Raw genomic sequence first — 21813 nt, forward strand, 5'->3', positions numbered from 1 at the left:
TTTAATAAATCAGAAACTGATGACATAGTGCTGTATTTTACTTCTTTATCTCTTTTTTTTTCAACTAAAAATGCTTTGCTCTGATTAGGGGGTACTTGAATTAAACAAATGTTCACAGGGGGTACATCACTGAAAAAAGGTTGAGTACCACTGATCTATATGTTGATCATTTTTTTTATCAACGTATTTGTGAATAATGCAACCACATAATACTATTAGACAATGTTATTAAATGGACAATATATGTAAATTATGTCACACAATTAAGCAAAAATAAAGTCAGTTTAATTGGAGTCTTCAGCAGGTCAATAACAGTCCGCATAGCAGCTTTGTGTTATTAGTGGGGCGGCATAGCTCGGTTGGTAGAGCGGCCGTGCCAGCAACTTGAGGGTTGCAAGTTCAATTCCCGCTTCCGCCATCGTAGTCACTGCCGTTGTGTCCTTGGGCAAGACACTTTACCCACCTGCTCCCAGTGCCACCCACACTGGTTTAAATGTAACTTAGATATTGGGTTTCACTATGTAAAGTGCTTTGAGTCACTAGAGAAAAGCGCTATATAAATATAATTCACTTTACTAGTGTCAACATTGCAACTTATCTTGTTACATGTCTGCGCTGCTGATCCGCCTCCGCTTGGGATGGTTTCCTGCTGGCTCCGCTGTGAACGGGACTCTTGCTGCTGTGTTGGACCCGCTTTGGACTGGACTCTCGCGACTGTGTTGGATCCATTATGGATTGAACTTTCACAGTATCATGTTAGACCCGCTCGACATCCATTGCTTTCCTCCTCTCCAAGGTTCTCATAGTCATCATTGTCACCGACGTCCCACTGGGTGTGAGTTTTCCTTGCCCTTATGTGGGCCTACCGAGGATGTCGTAGTGGTTTGTGCAGCCCTTTGAGACACTAGTGATTTAGGGCTGTATAAGTAAACATTGATTGATTGATTGATTGATGTCACTGTTTACTCTTTTATAAATAAATAAATAAATGGGTTGTACTTGTATAGTGCTTTTCTACCTTCAAGGTACTCAAAGCGCTTTTGACACTACTTCCACATTCACCCATTCACACACACATTCACACACTGATGGAGGGAGCTGCCATGCAAGGCGCTAACCAGCACCCATCAGGAGCAAGGGTGAAGTGTCTTGCTCAGGACACAACGGACGTGACGAGGGTGGTACTAGGTGGGGATTGAACCAGGGACCATCGGGTTGCACACGGCCACTCTTCCACTGCGACACGCCGTCCCAAATTACACTCTTTTACGTTTTAAATTTTTATTATAGTATTTTTTTTAGAATGGGCCGGGGGGTTGCCCACATATGCGGTCCTCTCCAAGGTTTCTCATAGTCATCATTGTCACCGACGTCCCACTGGGTGTGAGTTTTCCTTGCCCTTATGTGGGCTCTACCGAGGATGTCGTTGTGGTTTGTGAAGTAAATTATATTTATATAGCGCTTTTCTCTAGTGACTCAAAGCGCTTTACATAATGAAACCCAATATCTAAGTTACATTTAAACCAGTGTGGGTGGCACTGGGAACAGGTGGGTAAAGTGTCTTGCCCAAGGACACAACGGCAGTGACTAGGATGGCGGAAGCGGGGATCGAACCTGCAACCGTCAAGTTGCTGGTACGGCCGATCTACCAACCGAGCTATACCGCTATTGTGTTGTGGTTTGTGCAGCCCTTTGAGACACTAGTGATTTAGGGCTATATAAATAAACATTGATTGATTGATCGATATGTTGTTGTTGCATATATGAATGTTGATAATTTTTTATCGACGTATTTGTGAATAATGCAACCAAATAACACTATTAGACAATGTAATTATATGGACAAAATATTTAAATTATTTCACACAATGAAGCAAAAATAAAGTCAGTTGTGTGAAATCCGTAAATAAAATCTAAATTAAAATGATTTGTCTGCTCGGCCCCTAAGCCTTCTTGTGTTTAGTAGATTGAGTTTGTAAACTATATAAAAATATAGAAAATATATTTGTACAACGGGGCAAAAAGCGCATATTTATGAGAATGAACATAACTTTCATGGTGTCGGTAAGGTTGGTCGAGCCTACGTCTGCATAATAAAGTTCACGAAGAAGAAAAGCGGAAGTCTCTACAAAGCAAGAAGAAGAAAAAAGCGGAAGAGCTGCGGTGCGTGGCGCGAAAAAGTTGGGAAGTGGACGACGTCAGTAAGTAATCTTCTTTTGGTCGACATTGTCCTGAAGTAAATGCCAGCTTTTTCTCAATTAGAATCACACTTATTACTTAAAATGTGACAAAAAAAAGTCTAATGTTCCCCGTGTGTCAGTCATTTGTCGACCCCTCACCCAAGTGGCGTGAAGTACTTAGCGAGCTAGCCGAAGTAAAGTAACAATTCAGTCGTTTTATATAACAATTCAGTCGTTTTATATAACAATTCACGTTAAAGTACATCACGTAAATGTGGGGAGGTAGACTTTATTGAAATATTTTGAAATGTTTTTTAAAGTTTAAACCATGTATTTTAAATGATGTATGCATCTGTGTGAAATTTTAAAATATTATTGATTTTAGGGCTGGGCGATATAGCCTTTTTTAAAATATCGCGAAATTTTTTAAGGCCATATCGCGATAAACGATATATATTACAATATTTTGCCTTGAATGAACACTTGATGCATATAATCACAGCAGTATGATGATTATTTGTGTCTACATGAACTGAATTGAGATTTTCTTATTCAAACGGGGATAGCAGGTCCATTCTATGACTCATGCTATATCATTTCGCGATATTGCCATATTTTTGCTGAATTCATTTAGTAGAGAAAACTGACGATAAAATTTGCAACTTTTGGTCGCTAATAAAAAAGCCCTGCTTTTACCGGAAGTGGCAGACGATGACGTCACCAGTGTGAGGGCTCCTCACATCCTCACATTGTTTATAATGTGAGCATCCAGCATCAAGAGCTATTCGGACCGAGAAAGCAACAATTTCCCCATTAATTTGAGCGGGGATGAAAGATTCGTGGATGAGGATATTGATAGTGAAGGACTAGAAAAAAGAAAAAAAAAGGCGATTGCATTGGGAGTGATTCAGATGTTTTTAGACACATTTACTAGGATAATTCTGGGAAATCCCTTATCTTTCTATTGTGTTGCTAGTGTTTTAGTGAGTTAAATAGTACCTGATAGTCGGAGGGGTGTGTCCACGGGTGTGTTGACGCCAGTCTCTGAGGGAAGTCACGGCAGCTGCATGGACGGCGCAAGCTCCGCTGATCTCCGTTAAGAGGCGACTTTTTACCATAATTTTCTCACCGAACCCTGCCAGTTGACAAGTGGTCGGGAACCATGTTCGCTTGACCGCTCTGATCCATAGTAAAGCTTCACCTCCGGGAATTTTAAACAAGGAATCACCATGTTTGTGGGGCTAAAGGCTAAAGCTTCCCAACGCCATCTTTCTACTTTGACTTCTCCATTATGAATTGAACAAATTGCAAAAGATTCAGCAACACAGATGTCCAGAATACTGTGTAATTATGCAATGAAAAGAGACGACTTTTAGCCGCAAGCGGTGCTGGCTAATATGTCCCCTCCAACCAATAACGTCACAAACACGCGTCATCATTCCGCGACGTTTTTAACAGGAAACTCCACGGGAAATTTAAAATTGTAATTTAGTAAACTAAACCGGCCGTATTGGCATGTGTTGCAATGTTAATATTTCATCATTGATATATAAACTATCAGACTGTGTGGTCGGTAGTAGTGGGTTTCAGTAGGCCTTTAAATTTTAAATCATTTATTTAAATGATGTATGCATCTGTGAAATTTTTAAATATAATTGATTTTAGGGCTGGGCGCTATGGCCTTTTTTTAATATTGTGATATTTTTTGGCCATATCGCGATATACGATAAATATCTCGATATTTTGCCATGGCCTTGAACGAACACTTGATGCATATAATCACAGCAGTATGGTGATTATATGTGTGTACATTAAAACATTGTTCTTCATACTGCATTCATATACCGTATTTCCTTGAATTGCAGCCGGGGCGCTAATTAATTTAAAACGTCTTCTCACTCCTGCGCTAACCCAAGGCTTGCAGTAAAAGTAAGCATGCGCTAATTATTTTAAAACCTCTTCTCACTCCGGAACTTACCAAAGGCATGCAGTAAAAATTTGAGTGTGATGTAGGCTTGGACCTTAAAGGCCTACTGAAACCCACTACTACCCACCATTAGGGTTGGTTATCGTTTGAATTCGAACGATTCCGATTCTTTGTTTCCATTCCAATTCCTGACGTTTCTCGATTCCGATTCTTCTTGTACCATGCTGGGATCAATGTGTTTGCCAGGTAGTCCCTGGAAGGTCGTATGTATTTTGGGTTGAGAGTTTTCACCATATCCCTGCAAACATAAACAAACATGTAATGTTGCTGTTACTGTTTAGCCCAGTATCAATTAGCTTAGCTCGGACGTTATTGCTTAACTAACCTAAATGTTGGAGATTCCACCTCTGAAAAGGGATGCAGTCTTTTGACTATGTGTGCAGTGACCTTTCTGTGGCACTCTTCCGTCTGTGGCACCGACATCTTTCCCATTGCCCCTACGGTGAACGGAGTACGCTGAGCATATCGCGGAGCCTGGCTAGCAGGTTGTAAATTGTCTATGAAAAAATATGCGGGCTAATTTGTTATCTGGCTCAACGTTGGCGCAAAACACATTTTTTATTGCATATATATTGTTTTACTTACCGGATTCGGACTGCAGTGCAGTCACCGAGGTGCCAGGCTGGGCGTCGGAGCCAGAGGAAGAGGCAGAGGAGGACGGTCGGCGCAGCGCGTCGAAGACGGGACAACGCATTTATTTGTACTCCATGAACTCGGAGGTGCTTCATCATGTTCAACGTGCACCCTCCTAAACACGAAACAGTCCTGTCGCACGTGTTACATTTCGCCAATATTTAATTTTTTTTCGTAAAATAAAGCCACACTTTCGACCGCCGACGCCCGCTATCCATGCTTGACTGGCTCGCTCGGCTACATAGGCCCGGCTATGCTAACACTTCTGGCGGTGGGCGCTTCTTCGTTGGTGTTCAGCGGCTTCTTCTTCCGGTCGGCGGACTGGGTATCAAAACTAGGAATCGAAATTTAAACTTTTGAACGATTCCGGGAGGATCGGAAAGTTAGTCCCCCTTCCACTCAATACTCGATACCCAACCCTACCCACCACGCAGTCTAATAGTTTATATATCAATGATAAAATATTAACATTGAAACACATGCCAATACGGCCTTTTTAGTTTACTAAATTGCAATTTTAAATTTCCCGGGAGTTTTTTTTCTTGAAAACGTCACGTAATGAGGATGTGTTCGCGTGACGTCACGGGCTGTTAGGAAATATGAGCGCTGCGCACACACACAGCTAAAAGTCGTCTGCTTTAACGGCATAATTACACAGTATTTTGGAGATCTGTGTTGCTGAATCTTTTGCAATTTGTTCAATTAATAATGGAGAAGTCAAAGTAGAAAGATGGAGTTGGGAAGCTTTAGCCTTTAGCCACACAAACACATGGTGATTCCTTGTTTAAAATTCACGCAGGTGGAACTTTACTATGGACCACAGCGCGGTCAAGCGAACATGGATTCTGACCGAATGTCAACCAGCAGGTTTCGGTGAGAAAATTGTGGAAAAAAGTCTCTTCTTACCGGAGATCAGCTGAGCTGGCGCCGTCCATAAAGCTGCCGTCGACTTCGCTGAGACATTGGTGTCAAGACACCCGTGGAGACACCCTTCCGACTATCAGCTACTGTTGAACTCATTAAAACACTAGCAACGCATTAGAAAGATAAGGGATTTCCCAGAATTATCCTAGTAAAAGTCTCTAAAAACTTCTGAATCTGTCTCAATGCAATCGCGTTTTTTTTTTTAAACTCTTTTTTTTTTTTTTTTTTTTTTTTTTTCTTGTCCGTCGCTATCACCGATTTTTTTATTTAATCTTAATCTTCTATCCCCCCCCCCCTGTTTACCTGTATTTCATCTTTTTTTGTAAGGGGCGCTGGAAGCCGGCAGACCCGTCAGCGATCCTGTTCTGTCTCCCTGTAATGTTTGTCTGATCTTGAATGGGATTGTGCTGAAAATTGTAATTTTCCTGAAGGAACTCTCCTGACGGAATGAATAAAGTACTATCTAATCTAATCTAATCTAATCAATATCCTCAAACACGAGTCTTTTATCCTCGCTCAAATTAATGGGGAAATTGTCGTTTTCTCGGTCCGAATAGCTGTTTTTGTTGGAGGCTCCCATTAAAAACAATGTGAATATGTGAGGAGCCATCAACATGTGACGTCATCGTATGCGACTTCCGGTAAAGGCTTTTCTGTTAGCACCAAAAGTTGCAAACTTTATTGTGGATGTTCTCTACTGAATCCTTTCAGCAAAAATATGGCAATATCGCGAAATAATCAAGTATGACACGTAGAATGGACCTGCTATCCCCGTTTAAATAAGAAAATCTAATTTCAGGAGGCCTTTAAATCCTACTGAATAACTCATAATCTTCTTCCCTTTATGTGATTTCAAATTACCGGTATTAAAATCAGCCTCCTCCATTTAAAAAATGATGACAGGGGAAGTGTCACGAGTTTGACCCGGCGGTAATACTGAGCATGCGCTAATTTTGCGAAGCGAGTTTGACCCGGCAGTAATTCAAGACAGGCGCATACTATATGCCCTGCGGCAATTCCAGGAAATACGGTATATTACGATATTTTGCCTTGGCCTTGAATGAACACTTGATGCATATAATCACAGCAGTATGAAGACTATATGTGTATACATTAAAACATTCTTCTTCATACTGCATTCATATATGCTACTTTTAAACTTTCATGCAGAGAGGGAAATCACAACTAAGTCAATTCACCAAAAGTGTATTTATTAAAGTTATTAAGCAGTAGCACAAACATTCAAGTCATTTCCAAAACATAAATTGCAAGATTGTCAGAGACATTTTAAGTGTCAAATAAAAATGAGCTGTATATTAGGAAATCAAATAGTATTCGTCCTTCACTATGTGGTAGGTTACTACAGACGTTATTAAATTTTCTTCATTCTCTAGCGAGTGACTTTTCAAATGATGCTACACATTAGCAGTAATGCTACTTTTTATAGCTACGCTTTTGCCCCCACACTTGACAAACTACGGTTGCCTGTTCGGCATATTCCCACTTGAAGCCGAACCACCGCCAGACGATGGATCCCCTGCTGTTTTTATTGGAAATAAAGTCTTCCTTCATTTGTTACCAGATCCGCACCTTCTTTCTCTCGTATTCCCACTCTTACGGCTATGTTGGCATGTAACGTATGACGTGACAGTATGTGACGTGTGTAAGAATTTGCGGATGATGTCTGTGAGAAGGAGACACAGGAAAGAGTGAGAAGAGCCTGAAGTGTAATGCCCGCAGCTAAAAGCAACTGCGTGAGAACGTATACTCGAATATTACGATAGTCATTCTCTATATCGCACAGGGACAAACCCGCGATATATCGTATAAATCATATATATCGCCCAGACCTAATTGATTTACATGGGGCGGCACGGTGAGAGGGGGGTTAGTGCGTCTGCCTCACAATACAAAGGTCGTGAGTCGTCATGGGTTTTGTGCCACTGCTTAATATCTGTTTAATAAATACATTTTTGGTCAATTGACTTAGTTGTGATTTCCCTCTCTACATGAAAGTTTAAAATGAGTGTAAATATCAATGCAGTATGAACAAGAATGTTTTAATGTAGACACATAGAATCATCTTACTGCAGTGATTATATGCATCAAGTGTTCATTCTAGGCTAAGGCAAAATATCAATATATATATATTAGGGGTGGGGGAAAAATCGATTCGAATTTCAATCGCGATTCTCACGTTGTGCGATTCAGAATCGATTCTCATTTTTAAAAAAATCAATTTTTTTGGGGTGATTTTTTTATTTTTGTCAATCCAACAAAACAAAATACACAGCAATACATAACAATGCAATCCAATTCCAAAACCAAACCTGACCCAGAAACACTCAGAGCTGCAATAAACAGAGCAATTGAGAGAAGACACACACGACACAGAACAAACCAAAAGTAGTGAAACCAAAATGAATATTAACAACAGTCTCAATATTAGTTATAATTTCAACATAGCAGTGATTAAAAATCCCTCACTGACATTATCATTAGACATTTATAAAAAAAAAAAAAAAAGAACAATAGTTGGGGCGGTTTAGCTCGGTTGGTAGAATGGCCGTGCCAGCAACTTGAGGGTTGCAGGTTTGATTCCCGCTTCCGCCATCCTAGTCACTGCCGTTGTGTCCTTGGGCAAGACACTTTACCCACCTGCTCCCAGTGCCACTCACACTGGTTTGAATGTGACTTAGATATTGGGTTTCACTATGTAAAGCGCTTTGAGTCACTAGAGAAAAAGCGCTATATAAATATAATTCACTTCACTAGTGTCACAGTGGCTTACACTTGCATTGCATCTCATAAGCTTGACAACACACTGTGTCCAATGTTTTCATAAAGGAAAAAAAAGTCATATTTTTGGTTAGTTTAATAGTTAAAACACATTTACATTATTACAATCAGTTGATAAAACATTGTCCTCTACAATTATAAAAGCTTTTTACAAAAAATATACTACTCTGCTTGCATGTCAGCAGACTGGGGTAGGTCCTGCTGAAATCCTATGTATTGAATAAATAGAGAATCCTTTTAAATCGGGAAAAAAAAATCTTTTTTGAATCGAGAATCGTGTTGAATCGAAAAAAAAAAATCCATTTTGAATCGAATCGTGACCCCAAGAATCGATATTGAATCGAATCGTGGGACACCCAAAGATTCGCAGCCATAATATATATCGTGGATCATGACATGGCCTGAAAATATTGAGATATTAAAAAAAGGCCATATCGACAAAGCCCTACCTGTCACATGTTCCTGACAAGATGACGGGTCTTTTTTTTCAGATTGTTTGTAATGTGCACAGTCGTGGATAATGGAGAAGTCGTCATCATCCTCAGCGATGACGACGATGATGATGATGACATCCTGGAAATTTCCCTCAGTGAAGCGTCTGTTCTCCTTATGGAGACGGAAGACGTTCGCAGTAAAGGTAATTGACGTCCCCACTGTGGTCATTTCTCTTGTATGCAGTTGGGTCACCAAGTAGTCTCAATCTCCTGTGTTGCAGACCTTACGCTGTCTCCCAGTAAGATAAACGAAGACTTGGTCGTCACCTTCGCCCGACCCGCTGAACTTTTACCGCACGCGCGCTACGACTGCACCATACACCCTTTCACGTGAGGCCGTTTTCCTCACCGCACTGTAATGTGAATACTTATATTTTAATCCACTGGACACATCCTGTCTTCTTTCATCTTTAGAGCTTCAGACAACTGTGTGGCTCCTGTTTCTGGGAACCAGAACAAGTGCGAGCAGTGCTTCTGCTATATCTGTGACAAGCTGGCGTCGACGGTATGTGAGGCCTCCATGAACTTGAACGCGCACACAACAGTCAATATGGAGGTGTAGGACTACCGTCTGAGAATTTGGTACACCTTGTAATTAGGCATGGGCCATGTAGCGATTTTATCGATGTATTCGTTTTTTGTCACAGACTGTTAAAAAAACAAAAATGCAAAGTATGCTCCGCCATACTTTTTGCCCCCAGGAGCTTCCGTAGCTTGCACGGCACACCTAGAAAAACATGGCTAATGCTAACTTGGGCTGCAATTAACAACTATTTTGATGTTCGATGAGTCAATGACTAGCCTAAGACTTGTCGGATAATAAAACGTACACATATTTAATGGCTCTAATTTTTACATCAACTTTTAAATGCAACTTAAGCTATTTTAGGCATGTGCTTACAGACAATAAAGATGACTATTTAATTCATAAATATTCATTTATACTGTAACTGCTTCTCATGCAGCTATTGCAAAAAATAAAATGTTGCTAATCTCAAAAAAAGAAAAGGCAAAGTGCTTAAAAACCATTAACCTTGGAATTCTATTAAAAAACAGTTAAAATAGCAGCAAATAAAACAACACATCTATCTCTCTCAAAAAGAAAACAAACATTTTCTGATAATGTTTAAAAAGTTGTACTCTGGTATATTGACTATTAATTTGGGATGTCCGATAATATTGGACTGCCGATGTTATCGGCCGATAAATGTTTTAAAATGTAATATCGGAAATTATCAGTATCGTTTCAAAAAGTGAAATGTATTACTTTTAGTAACGCCGCTGTACGTAGTGGTACACGGACGTAGGGAGCAGTACAGAGCGCCAATACACCTTAAAGGCATTGCTTTGCATGCCGGCCCAGTCACATAATATCTACAGTTTTCACACACACAAGTGAATGCCGTATAAACAACTTTAACACTGTTACAAATATGCGCCACACTGTGAACCCACACCAAACAAGAATGACAATCACATTTCGGGAGTACAACCGCACTGTAACACATCAGAACAAATACCCAGATCCCCTTGCAGCACTAACTCTTTCGGGACGCTAAAATATACAACCCCCGCTACCGCATGCCCCTCCGCCCCCCACCTCAGCCCCGCCCACCTCAACCTCCTCATGCTCTCTCAGGGAGAGCGTGTCCCAAATTCCAAGCTGCTGTTTTGAGGCATGTTAAAAAAAATAATGGACTTTGTGATTTCAATAATAAATAGGGCAGTGCCATGTTGTCATTTTTTTTCCATAACTTGAGTTGACTTATTTTGGAAAGCCTTGTTACATTGTTTAATGCATTCAGCGGGGCATCACAACAAAATTAGACATAATAATGTGTTAATTCCACGACTGTATGTATCTGTATCGGTTGATATCGGAATCGGTAATTAAGAGTTGGACAATATCGGATATCGGCAAAAAACCCATTATCCGACGTCTCTACTATTAAATCTTGGCAGTTTTAAAACTCTAATAGACTCAATCTATTAAAAATATAAAATTGATTAATTCTTAACATGTTAGCTATCAGATTGTATGTCTAAACATACGATGCCTGTCTGTGTGTTTTTATTGCATTGTTAAATTGACGCTGCTTTAAAAAGTACTTGAATTGATGTAGACAACTCAAGCTGACTGACTTTGGCAAAAATTATAGTTCAAGTTTTTTTTTTTTTTAGACAACTTTGTCTCACACTTGTTAACTAGCTAGCAAGGTACAAGCTAACACTCTTACCGATGTTGAGTCCACATCCTTCCTCCAGACGTCCTACATCACGCCTTCGATTTAAATGCTCTCGTACCACAGATGTACTGCCATGAAAACACAAGGTCAGCTTTGCAAAAGGAGCAAGGTATTCATGTTTTAACAACATGAGTAAATGTTTTCACTGGCAATGTTTTTAAAGTGACCATGCGGGGACCCGCTTTCGCCTGAAAAAACACGAGTGTGGACAAATATAATTGTCAACAACAAATTTCATTGTCGACAATTTCGATTAATTGTTGCACCCCTCATGTTAACGACAGCGAGACGTGTGGTCCTTACTTTGGTTTTGTGGCAACATGCGTGAAACAAATGAATGCACATGGCAAACGTTTAAAAAAAAAAAAAAATTAAAAAAAGGGGGGCAACAGCACAATAAACACATTTCCGCATCTGAAGCCGAAGCCTCCAGTCGAGTGTGGGAGATGCAACTGCTTTAGAAGGCAAACAAGACCGTAAAAGATACCAAACTAGGGCTAAAAAGGTGCTTACTGTGGTGGAATCATTTACGTTGCATCCTCACTGGACTTGCAGTACGTGTTGCTGGAGCGTCCACAAGAACATCCATGGTTCTTTGATGTGATACCTGAACTAAAAGTTTTGTTGACTTTGCTTTTTGCTGATAGTGTTAATTGGTGCAGTGTTTATGCCTAGCTTGTGTTTTGGGACTTGTGTGTGTTTTACAGTGTGAAAAGTGGCAACTGAGCCAAGTGTGCCACTGCAACAGCCACAAGAAGAGCGACTTCTGGAACGGTCTCCGAAACAGCTTGCTGTTGGGCCAACTGGAGGCCTTCAAGTTCACCCTCTCTGAAATTGACGACAAACTCCGACATGCAGGTACCCCTCTACTTCCCCAAGTTCACCGTTGATGTGTCTTTCATGTCACCGAATGCCTCCAACAGAGACGCTGTTGCGGAGCTTCAAAGTCCAACTTAAAGACAACTACACGGTGTTCCTTCACGGCAAGCATGTGGGCGATGGCCTTGTACACGAGTGAGTGACACCTTTTTACACTCACCCACTGTATAATTACGTACATTTAGACAGGACTTTGGCTCTTTTTCCTTTCAGCTACACCCCCGTGTACAAGTGCGTGTCAGCGTTCTTGAACGCAGCGGACAAGGAAGACGACAGAGCTGCGGCCGTCATGAGGCTGGGAGCAGCGGAGGAGTTTATTCCACACCTCCTACTTGGACGGTAAAAAACACACGCATCCATCTTGACATGCAATACTTTAAATTGACACCTTCAGAAAGGTATTTATTGAAGTGATTCACTACTCGTGACTGGTACAGTTTCTAATACTTGACCTTATCAAGCTAAATGAAAAGATCCATTAATTAAGAAACTGTTCTTGCACTGGATATTTTTCCAAGCACCTAATAATAAATTGGTGTGTGGATTACGGGTGCTCCGTTATTTATATCGACCGAATATCAGCAAAAACATGTACCTTTATATATAATAATAATAATAATACCATATTTTTCGGAGTTTAAGTCGCTCCGGACTATAAGTCGCACCTGCCGAAAATGCATAATAAAGAAGGAAAAAAACATATATAAGTCGCACTGGAGTTGCATTTTTGGGGGAAGTTTATTTGATAAAACCCAACACCCAGAATAGACATTTGAAAGGCAATTTAAAATAAATAAAGAATAGTGAACAACAGGCTGAATAAGTGTATGTTATATGACTCATAAATAACCAACTGAGAATGTGCCTGGTATGTTAAAGTAACATATTACGATAAAAGTCAATCAAATAACTAACATATAGAACATGCTATATGTTTACCAAACAATCTGTCACTCCTAATTGCTTAATCCGATGAAATCTTATACATCTAGTCTCTTACGTGAATGAGCTACATAATATTATTTGATATTTTACAGTAATGTGGTAATAATTTCACACAAGTCGCTCCTGAGTATAAATCACACCCCCGGCGAAACTATGAATAGTCAGAAAAATACAGTAACAAGAAGAATACATTTTACTAATAAAGCGCCTTTCTGGGCACTCAAGGACACCGTACAAAATCAAAACAATAAAATCAAATTGGATAAAAATGACAACAACAAAGATAGATATGATGATTACAATGAATAAGCAGTCAGAAATAGGTGTGTTTTGAGTCTTGATTTGAAGAGGGATATTGAGTCCAAGTTACGAAGGTCTGGTGGTAAAGATATATTAACCATATAGACTGTAACAGGAATGTTTTCCACCTTTTAAGCAGAATAAAACACCTTAGACCAGTTCTTTCAAATGGTGGGGCGTGTTTCGATAATAGGAGGGCGCGTGTGACCTCGAGGAACATGTTTTATGATGAAACCAATGCAGCACTTTGCTTCACTGTAACTACGGTGGGAGATGAGGGAAAGGCTGGTGTGTTGTTTCCTTCAATGTTAATATACTTACGATGTTAAACACAGAGTTATGGTTATAACAATTTTATAAACAAAATATACTATTTATAATCATGGTGGGGGGGGTGCACAAAATATTTTCTTCATTGTAAAGAGGGTGTAACGGAAAATATTTGAGAAGCACTGCCTTCCCGGTAAGGTCTATTCAGATGTACTGGAGAGGAGGCTACGCCAGATAATCGAACCTTGGATTCAGGAGAAACAGTGTGGTTTTTGTCCTGGTCGTGGAGCTGTGGACCAGCTCTTTACTTTCGGCATGGTCTTTTAGGGTGTATGGGAGTTTGCCCAACCAGTCTACATGTGCTTTGTGGACTTGGGGAAGGCATTCGACCGTGTCCCTCGGGAAGTCCTGTGGAGAGTGCTCAGAGTACAGGGTATCGGACTGTTTGATTGTGGCGGTCCGCTCTCTGTACGATCAGTGTCAGAACTTGGTCCGCATTGCCGGCAGTAAGTCGGACGCATTTCCAGTGAGGGTTGGACTCCTCCAAGGCTGCCCTTTATCACTGATTCTTTTCACAACTTTTATGGACAACATTTTCTAGGCGCAGTCAAGGCATTGAGGGGATCCGATTTGGTGGCTACAGGATTAGGTCTCTGCTTTTTGCAGATGATGTGGTCCTGATGGATTCATTTGGCCAGGATCTACAGCTCTCACTGGGATGACAATCAGCACTTCCAAGTCCAAGGCCAGGTTTCTCGCCCGGAAAAGGGTGTAGTGCCATCTCCGGGTTGGGGAGAAGACCCTTCCCCAAGTGGAGGAGTTCAAATACCTCAGAGTCTTGTACACGAGTGAGGGAAGAGTGGATCGTGAGTTCGACAGGCAGATCGATGTGGTGTCCGCAGTGATGCGGATCCTATATCGATCCATTGTGGTGAAGGAGCTGAGCCGAAAGGCAAAGCTCTCAATGTACCTGTCGATCTACGTTACCATGCGCACCTATGGTCATGAGCTGTGGGTTAGGACTGAAAGGACAAAAACACTTGTAGAAGCGGCCAAAATTGAGTTTATCCATCGGGTGGTGGGGCTCTCCCTAAGAGATAGGGTGAGAAGCTCTGTCATCCCGGAGGAGCTCAGAGTAAAGCTGCTGCTCTTCAACATCAAGAGGAGCCAGATAAATTGGTTCATGCATCTGGTCAGGATGCGCCTCCCTGTAGAGGTGTTTAGGGCACGTCTGACCGGTAAGAGATCACGGGGAAGACCAAGAACACATTGGAGAGACTGTCCCAGCTGGATCCACCAGAGATCTGGGGGGACGGAAGTCTGGGCTTCTCTGCTTAGGTTGCTGCTCCCGCAACTCATCCTGGGATATGCGGAATATGATGGACTAATGGATTTCCTAATTAATAGCAAATGACAAAAAAAATGCCGGCAGACACCAAAACACATAAAGTAAATACATTTTATCCAGCCCTGTAAGTCATCCAGCAGCAACAATAAAATTACATTGGGAATAGATGACATAGAACACACACACAGAATTGTCTGTCTGTCTGCTGCACTGAGCACTGCTGATCCTGCAGCGATATTTGGAACTGTCTGTTTGCACCTCCTTCTGACACGTGCTAAATAGAACGCCAAATAATGCTTGCAAAACGGTGTTGAGTGTTGATTAAGCACTTTGCGTGTGTTAAGTAATTATATTTGCATTTTTTCCTCCCAGGATTGTGGCAGTTTTGGTGATCAACATACATTTTGTATATTAAGGAAAACCGAGACGCAAAATAGATTGCTTGCCTTATTCTGCTCACTTAATAGATGGAATCCACGCGCACATTTAGTAGATCAGCTTTGAGTGTGCTATTTAGTTTTCACGAGTTTTAGTACACACACACCTTGAGTAAATCAGGCCAAAAGTCAATTCCAGACAATAGTATATTTGTTTTTCATACATACCACTGTTGTTTGACTAATTTTACTTGATCAAGCCTTTTCTAACGTTCCACCCTACAAAATAATGTAAGAATGTATTTATGATTCCTGCTGATATCGTAGCGGTATCTTATGAGAACTGAAATGGGTTGTACTTGTATAGCGCTTTTCTACCCCTTTTTAAGGAGCCCAAAGCGCTTTGACAGTATTTCCACATTCACCCATTCACACACTAAGGGTAGGAGCTGCCATGCAAGGCGCTCACCAGTACCCATCAGGAGCAAGGGTGAAGTGTCTTGCCCAAGGACACAACGGACGTGACTAGGATTGTAGAAGGTGGGGATTGAACCAATAACCCTCAGACTACCAACTTCGCCACGCCGGTGTATCGGGATGCTCCCCCGCCGCAGTGTGATCAAAAACATTTCTTGATTATTCCTATTGTCTCTGCAGGCTTTCCTCTTGTAAGTCATCCTCCGCTTTCGTCACCAATGCCAAAGTGATGCTAATGCAAAGGTAGGGAACCATCTTGTGTGGCGCTCTTAAACATGTATACTCATCCAAGTGTGTGTCGCTCTCAGGGTGGTATCGTCGGTGCAGAAGCAGATGGTGATGGCTGATTTCGCACCAGGTTTCTGCCAAAAACTGGAGGATTTTTACAGAAAGTTGCACTTCCCACCTGAGCTGAGGAACATGAAGTTGAGGTGTGTCTCTTAGTTTTTCCACTTTCACACCTCTCAGATTTGTGTGTAACGGCACTGCAACTGTGCGTGCTGCAGCCTGTGTGTGCGTCCTTGGGACGACATCCTGCTAGTATCCGTGTTGAAGGGACAAAACGTGCAGGGAGTGCGCACCAACAGAGGAAAAAAGGACTACCTGTTGGAGGACATGGATGTGATTCTGCTGAGGGTGGAACGACTCCTGCAAGAGAACAGGTACTCGGGAGTTCAGCTATCGCAGACTCAATGTGTGCATACAGTAAATGCTCCATTATTCGACTCATTCACCAAGAGGAAGGAGCATTGATTGGAAGCAAGTGATACAGTAGAGAGTGTTTTGAGTTGATTAAATATGAAAACTCATAACAAACTAGGGCTGGGCGATATTGGCTTTTATTAATATCTCGGTATTTTTATGCCATATCGCGATATATGTATCTCGATATTTTGCCTTATCAATCAATCAATCAATGTTTACTTATATAGCCCTAAATCACTAGTGTCTCAAAGGGCTGCACAAACCACTACGACATCCTCGGTAGGCCCACATAAGGGCAAGGAAAACTCACACCCAGTGGGACATCGGTGACAATAATGACCCAGTGGGACGTCGGTGACAATGATGACTATGAGAACCTTGGAGAGGAGGAAAGCAATGGATGTCGAGCGGGTCTAACATGATACTGTGAAAGTTCAATCCATAATGGATCCAACATAGTCGCGAGAGTCCAGTCCAAAGCGGATCCAACACAGCAGCGAGAGTCCCGTTCACAGCGGAGCCAGCAGGAAACAATCCCAAGCGGAGGCGGATCAGCAGCGCAGAGATGTCCCCAGCCGATACACAGGCAAGCAGTACATAGCCACCGGATCGGACCGGACCCCCTCCACAAGGGAGAGTGGGACATAGAAGAAAAAGAAAAGAAACGGCAGATCAACTGGTCTAAAAAGGGAGTCTATTTAAAGGCTAGAGTATACAAATGAGTTTTAAGGTGAGACTTAAATGCTTCTACTGTGGTGGCATCTCGAACTGTTACCGGGAGGGCATTCCAGAGTACTGGAGCCCGAAATGAAAACGCTCTATAGCCCGCAGACTTTTTTTGGGCTTTGGGAATCACTAATAAGCCGGAGTCCTTTGAACGCAGATTTCTTGCCGGGACTTATGGTACAATACAATCGGCAAGATAGGATGGAGCTAGACCGTGTAGTATTTTATACGTAAGTAGTAAAACCTTAAAGTCACATCTTAAGTGCACAGGAAGCCAGTGCAGGTGAGCCAGTACAGGCGTAATGTGATCAAAATTTCTTGTTCTTGTCAAAGGTCTAGCAGCCGCATTTTGTACCAACTGTAATCTTAGCCTTGAATAAACACCTGAAGCATAAAATCACAGCAGTATGATGATTCTATGTTTTCTACATTAAAACATTCTTCTTCATACTGCATTAATATATGTTCATTTTAAACTTTCATGGAGAGGGAAATCACAACTAAGTCAATTTACCAAAACTGTATTTATTAAATACTCTTCATTCTCTCACGGGTGACTTTTTAAATGAAAGAACAGATTAGTAGTGCTGCTACCTTTTGTAGCAACACATGGATGTGGACCCCAACTTAAACAAGTTGAAAAACTTATTCGGGTGTTACCATTTAGAGGTCAATTGTAGGGAATATGTACTGAACTGTGCAATCTACTAATGAAAGTTTTAATAAATCAAAACACTTCTAATGCATACTTTGCATATTGCTGTTGTCTGCTGTATATCTTCCCGCTTGAAGCCAAACCACCGCCAGATGATGGACTCCCTGCGGTTTTTTGGGCAATAATTGTTCTTCCTCCATTTGTGATCTGTTCCGCACCTTCTCTCTCTTGTCACTCGCTCCGCTTGCACGACCTGCCTTAGCTAACGTTAGCCATGCTGCTACCTGTCTGCTCGACGAGAGCGTATGACGCTACACGTGCGACAGTATGGGACGTGACTAGGATGGCAGAAGGTGGGGATTAAACCAGTAACTATCAGATTGCTGGCACGACCACTCTCCTAACTTCGCCACGCCGTCCCTAATAAAAATATTATTCTATAATGATATAATAATATTATTATATAATGTTATATTTTTAAGTATAATATAATATATCAGTATATATTATACACTGTATATACAATATGTAAATATTACATTTATATTATACAGTATATATCATATACTGTATATATATTATTTGTAAATATCACATATATGTTTGTCTGACCTAAGCATGTCAATCAAGGCTTAGGTCTGGGCGATTACAGAAATAAAATTAATAGCAGGTTGGAGAGGCTCCAGCCATCCCTGCATCCTCTGAGAGGGACAAGCGGTAGAAAATGGATGGATGGATAATATAATTGAATATATTGCAAAAGAAGGGAGTCATAGAAAAATATGAAAAACACATTTACATATAATTATGCCTTTTGGTGAGAGTTTGCACCAATTAGATGATTATTTTTGCGCTTAGGAAACCTTTCTCCATTAATTTTGGTCCATACTTCTTCTTATTCTTCTGTTTTTTTCTGATATACCACCGTATTTAAGATATGTGCGCATCACTTATCGGCAGGTTCAGAGAGTTGAGCCGCTACCTTCGAGCCGTCCAGACCGATCAGCCCAAACGGTAAGTGCGATGTTGCTTCCAAACACCACATGACGGTGCTTTGTTGACCCCCCACTTTTCTGTTGCCTACACAGCTTCCTGCTGCTGAAGGACCTCATCCCTTTCTTCATGTGCTTGGAGGGCAACTTCTCGGCGGTGCTCACGCCTGTTGTCCTGCGAGGGAATGGGCCCGCCTCGCGCCTCACGCCACAGATCTTCCAGTGGTACCTCCGCATGCTCAGCACGGCAACGGCACCCAAGTGGACCATCAGCCGGACGTGCGAGCTCTGCCCGTTAGTGGACGCGTGGAGTCCAATCGAAGGTCAGGGAAGTTTCGGTGTCACCTCCCTGATGTAGTCTTCCAAAAGTTGACCCCTCTGGTTTAGGTGCGCAGCCACTGTCATGTTTGGAACTGGTCCGCTTTGCACTCAATGTGTATCGATGCTGCCCGGCTGTCCTCATGAATGTGAGTCTGCAACTTACTTATCACATGATTCGAGTTGGATCACCTTTTACGTATTTTAAAATTTGCATGTTCACGCAGTCTGAATGTTGGATCCATTTGCTTCGTATTGTCTGTGGGGCAGTCACGAGTCATCCAGAACCCTCTCCGGGGCTCCTGAAAGTAGGTTTTTCCTCTACAGTTACTTTTATTCACTTGAGCATCTGCTTCATTTTGGTATCCTTTCCTTCCTTTTCATCCAGGAAGCTGTCCATGTTGTGAATTCCATCATGGACGAGTCCGGCAACAATGTACAGATACCGCCTAACTTTGTTTCGGTACGAACATGACATCCCAGCTTCAGGACACCTTTCAGTTAAAGTTGGTTTCATAAGACAAAATAAGTGTGTGTGTGTTTGTGTGTGTGTGTGAGTGCAGCAGTACCAGGATCAGGCCATGTTGCTGCTAGTCACCGGAGCACTGGCTCGAGTTATCGCCTGTCCCGACCTGAAGCCAGTCATTCCCATTCTGTGCACCTGTAAGGTTAGTCTAAACACGTCTTAGACTCTGTTGTACTTGTGAGCATTTTGCCACTATAGAGGTTTCACAAAGTGCTTCATGAGACCGTTGAAAGTTCTGTCTAAAGAGTTTGTGGTAAGATGTGATCTGATGTTTGTATGGCAGAAAAAACAGTGGGCTCTCCGCTGGCTATGGAGTATCCTGCTGCCCATCAATAGCCACAATGTCGTCATCGCGAAGATCTATTACGAGCTGATAACCCTCAGAGGTGGGATAGTACACGCTGCATGCATATTATTGTGTATTTATAGCATTTTTAACATTGTGGCCATGGGAATACAGATCTAAAATATCTTCTTTGCTACTTTATTTTCGAAATCCTGTATAAGCATGCTTTTATTTCATTTCAATAAAACTTGATTATGAATAAGTGTACCGGTGTGTTCACGGCCGGAATTTTGTGCAGACAAGGGATCGGTACTGAATTTGGTACTTCAAAAGACACCGACCAAATTCCATTGGTTCTACCGGGTACCGTCTCTCGTAAATCAAACATTGCCATATCTCCCTACCTTTTGTTGCACGTGACGTCATGTCCAATTGCAGACTAATCACTGGCTCAGGGTAACAATCACTTAAGCAGCACTCAGGGCGACTCAGCCAAACTTCGTTGAAGTAATGTTGCAATTTTAATTGAGAAATAAAGCAAGTGTGCTTCAACGCTCGAATGTAAAGTAAGGCTGCACTCTTCCAAAAGGTTTTAGATTGATGCTAATTTATTAATTTATCCAATTTATAATTGGATTTTCCATAGACAGGCTACTATTAGCAGCAATTTTACACCTCCAAATTTGGTAATGACTACTACAACTAGGATGAATGATACAATCAAACTGCTGGTATATAATAAAAACGTATCAAACAGATGTGCCAGAGTCTTAAATACAACATAAAAACGTTCAAATGTATCAGGAATTCATTAACACTGGAGGCAGCTCAAACTTATTTTAATGCAATGATTATGTCTCGTTTCTATTATTGTATAACATGTTGGTCGCAGGCAAGCATAATTACACTAAGTCCATTAGAAACTTTGCACAAACAATCGCTCAAAATCCTTGACCGAAAACCACATCACCATCGCTGTTGAGTTCTCCAAAAATATAGATTGTTAAACTTAGCTAACATTCAAAGATTAGCATCAATACGAATGGCCCATCAAATCCTAAATAACAATGCACCAGCGCCACTTAAGCACTTTGTCCGGTTTACATTTTGCAGTGACAATTAGAAACACACAAGCCTCCACCAGGGGGCAGCGTAGCGTACCCAGATGTAAAACATCTGTTGCACAATCAGCCTTTTCATATAAAGCCATAAAGGAATGGAAAAACCTCACAACAAACTTGAAAAGCTTAACAGATTACCGACATTCACAATTGAAGTTAAAAAGTGGCTTTGGTGCAATCAAAGATGCTCACACGGTCACTAAGGTGGGCACTATGTTTGACACATCAACTTAATGTGTATTATATTTATCCATGACCGCGTTTTTGTTGTAAATTGTGAGGTGTGTCTGTTTTGATCATTGGTGTTTTTAGAAATTTGACACATGTAAACAAAAGCATGTATTGTCTTTGTGTGATTATGTAAATGAGGTGTGTTTGCAATGTATATTAAGTATGTGTCCACGAAAGGGCATTTTATGACTTTTCTTAATCCGATTACCGTATTTTTCGGTGTATAAGTCGCACCTGCCGAAAATGCATAATAAAGAAGGGAAAAAACAAATAAGTCGCACTGGAGTATAAGTTGCATTTTTTGGGGAAATGTATTTCTGGAGTACAAGTCACATTATTTGGGGAAATGTATTTGATAAAATCCAACACCGAGAATAGACATTTGAAAGGCAAT

At 41.3% G+C, this 21813-nt stretch overlaps 1 protein-coding gene across 2 annotated transcripts in view; it reads left to right on the plus strand.

Moving 5' to 3' along the window:
- Positions 1-2068: 2068 nt before the first annotated feature.
- The window catches only part of zgc:112980 (uncharacterized protein LOC503706 homolog), a 40762-nt gene continuing 21017 nt past the window's right edge, over positions 2069-21813 (plus strand). For both annotated transcript variants that reach the window (XM_061913981.1, XM_061913991.1), the window contains exons 1-17: positions 2069-2201; positions 9015-9160; positions 9239-9347; positions 9432-9522; positions 11971-12121; positions 12187-12277; positions 12356-12481; positions 16040-16102; positions 16168-16290; positions 16366-16521; positions 18906-18959; positions 19034-19260; positions 19325-19404; positions 19483-19563; positions 19644-19718; positions 19819-19923; positions 20065-20167. In XM_061913981.1, the coding sequence (XP_061769965.1) occupies positions 9025-9160; positions 9239-9347; positions 9432-9522; positions 11971-12121; positions 12187-12277; positions 12356-12481; positions 16040-16102; positions 16168-16290; positions 16366-16521; positions 18906-18959; positions 19034-19260; positions 19325-19404; positions 19483-19563; positions 19644-19718; positions 19819-19923; positions 20065-20167 (1771 nt within the window). In that variant the 5' untranslated portion in view covers positions 2069-2201; positions 9015-9024. The remainder of the gene's footprint in view (positions 2202-9014; positions 9161-9238; positions 9348-9431; positions 9523-11970; positions 12122-12186; positions 12278-12355; positions 12482-16039; positions 16103-16167; positions 16291-16365; positions 16522-18905; positions 18960-19033; positions 19261-19324; positions 19405-19482; positions 19564-19643; positions 19719-19818; positions 19924-20064; positions 20168-21813) is intronic.

Source organism: Nerophis ophidion, linkage group LG01 (genome assembly GCF_033978795.1).
Source record: "Nerophis ophidion isolate RoL-2023_Sa linkage group LG01, RoL_Noph_v1.0, whole genome shotgun sequence".
In the NCBI taxonomy this organism is placed as follows: domain Eukaryota; kingdom Metazoa; phylum Chordata; class Actinopteri; order Syngnathiformes; family Syngnathidae; genus Nerophis; species Nerophis ophidion.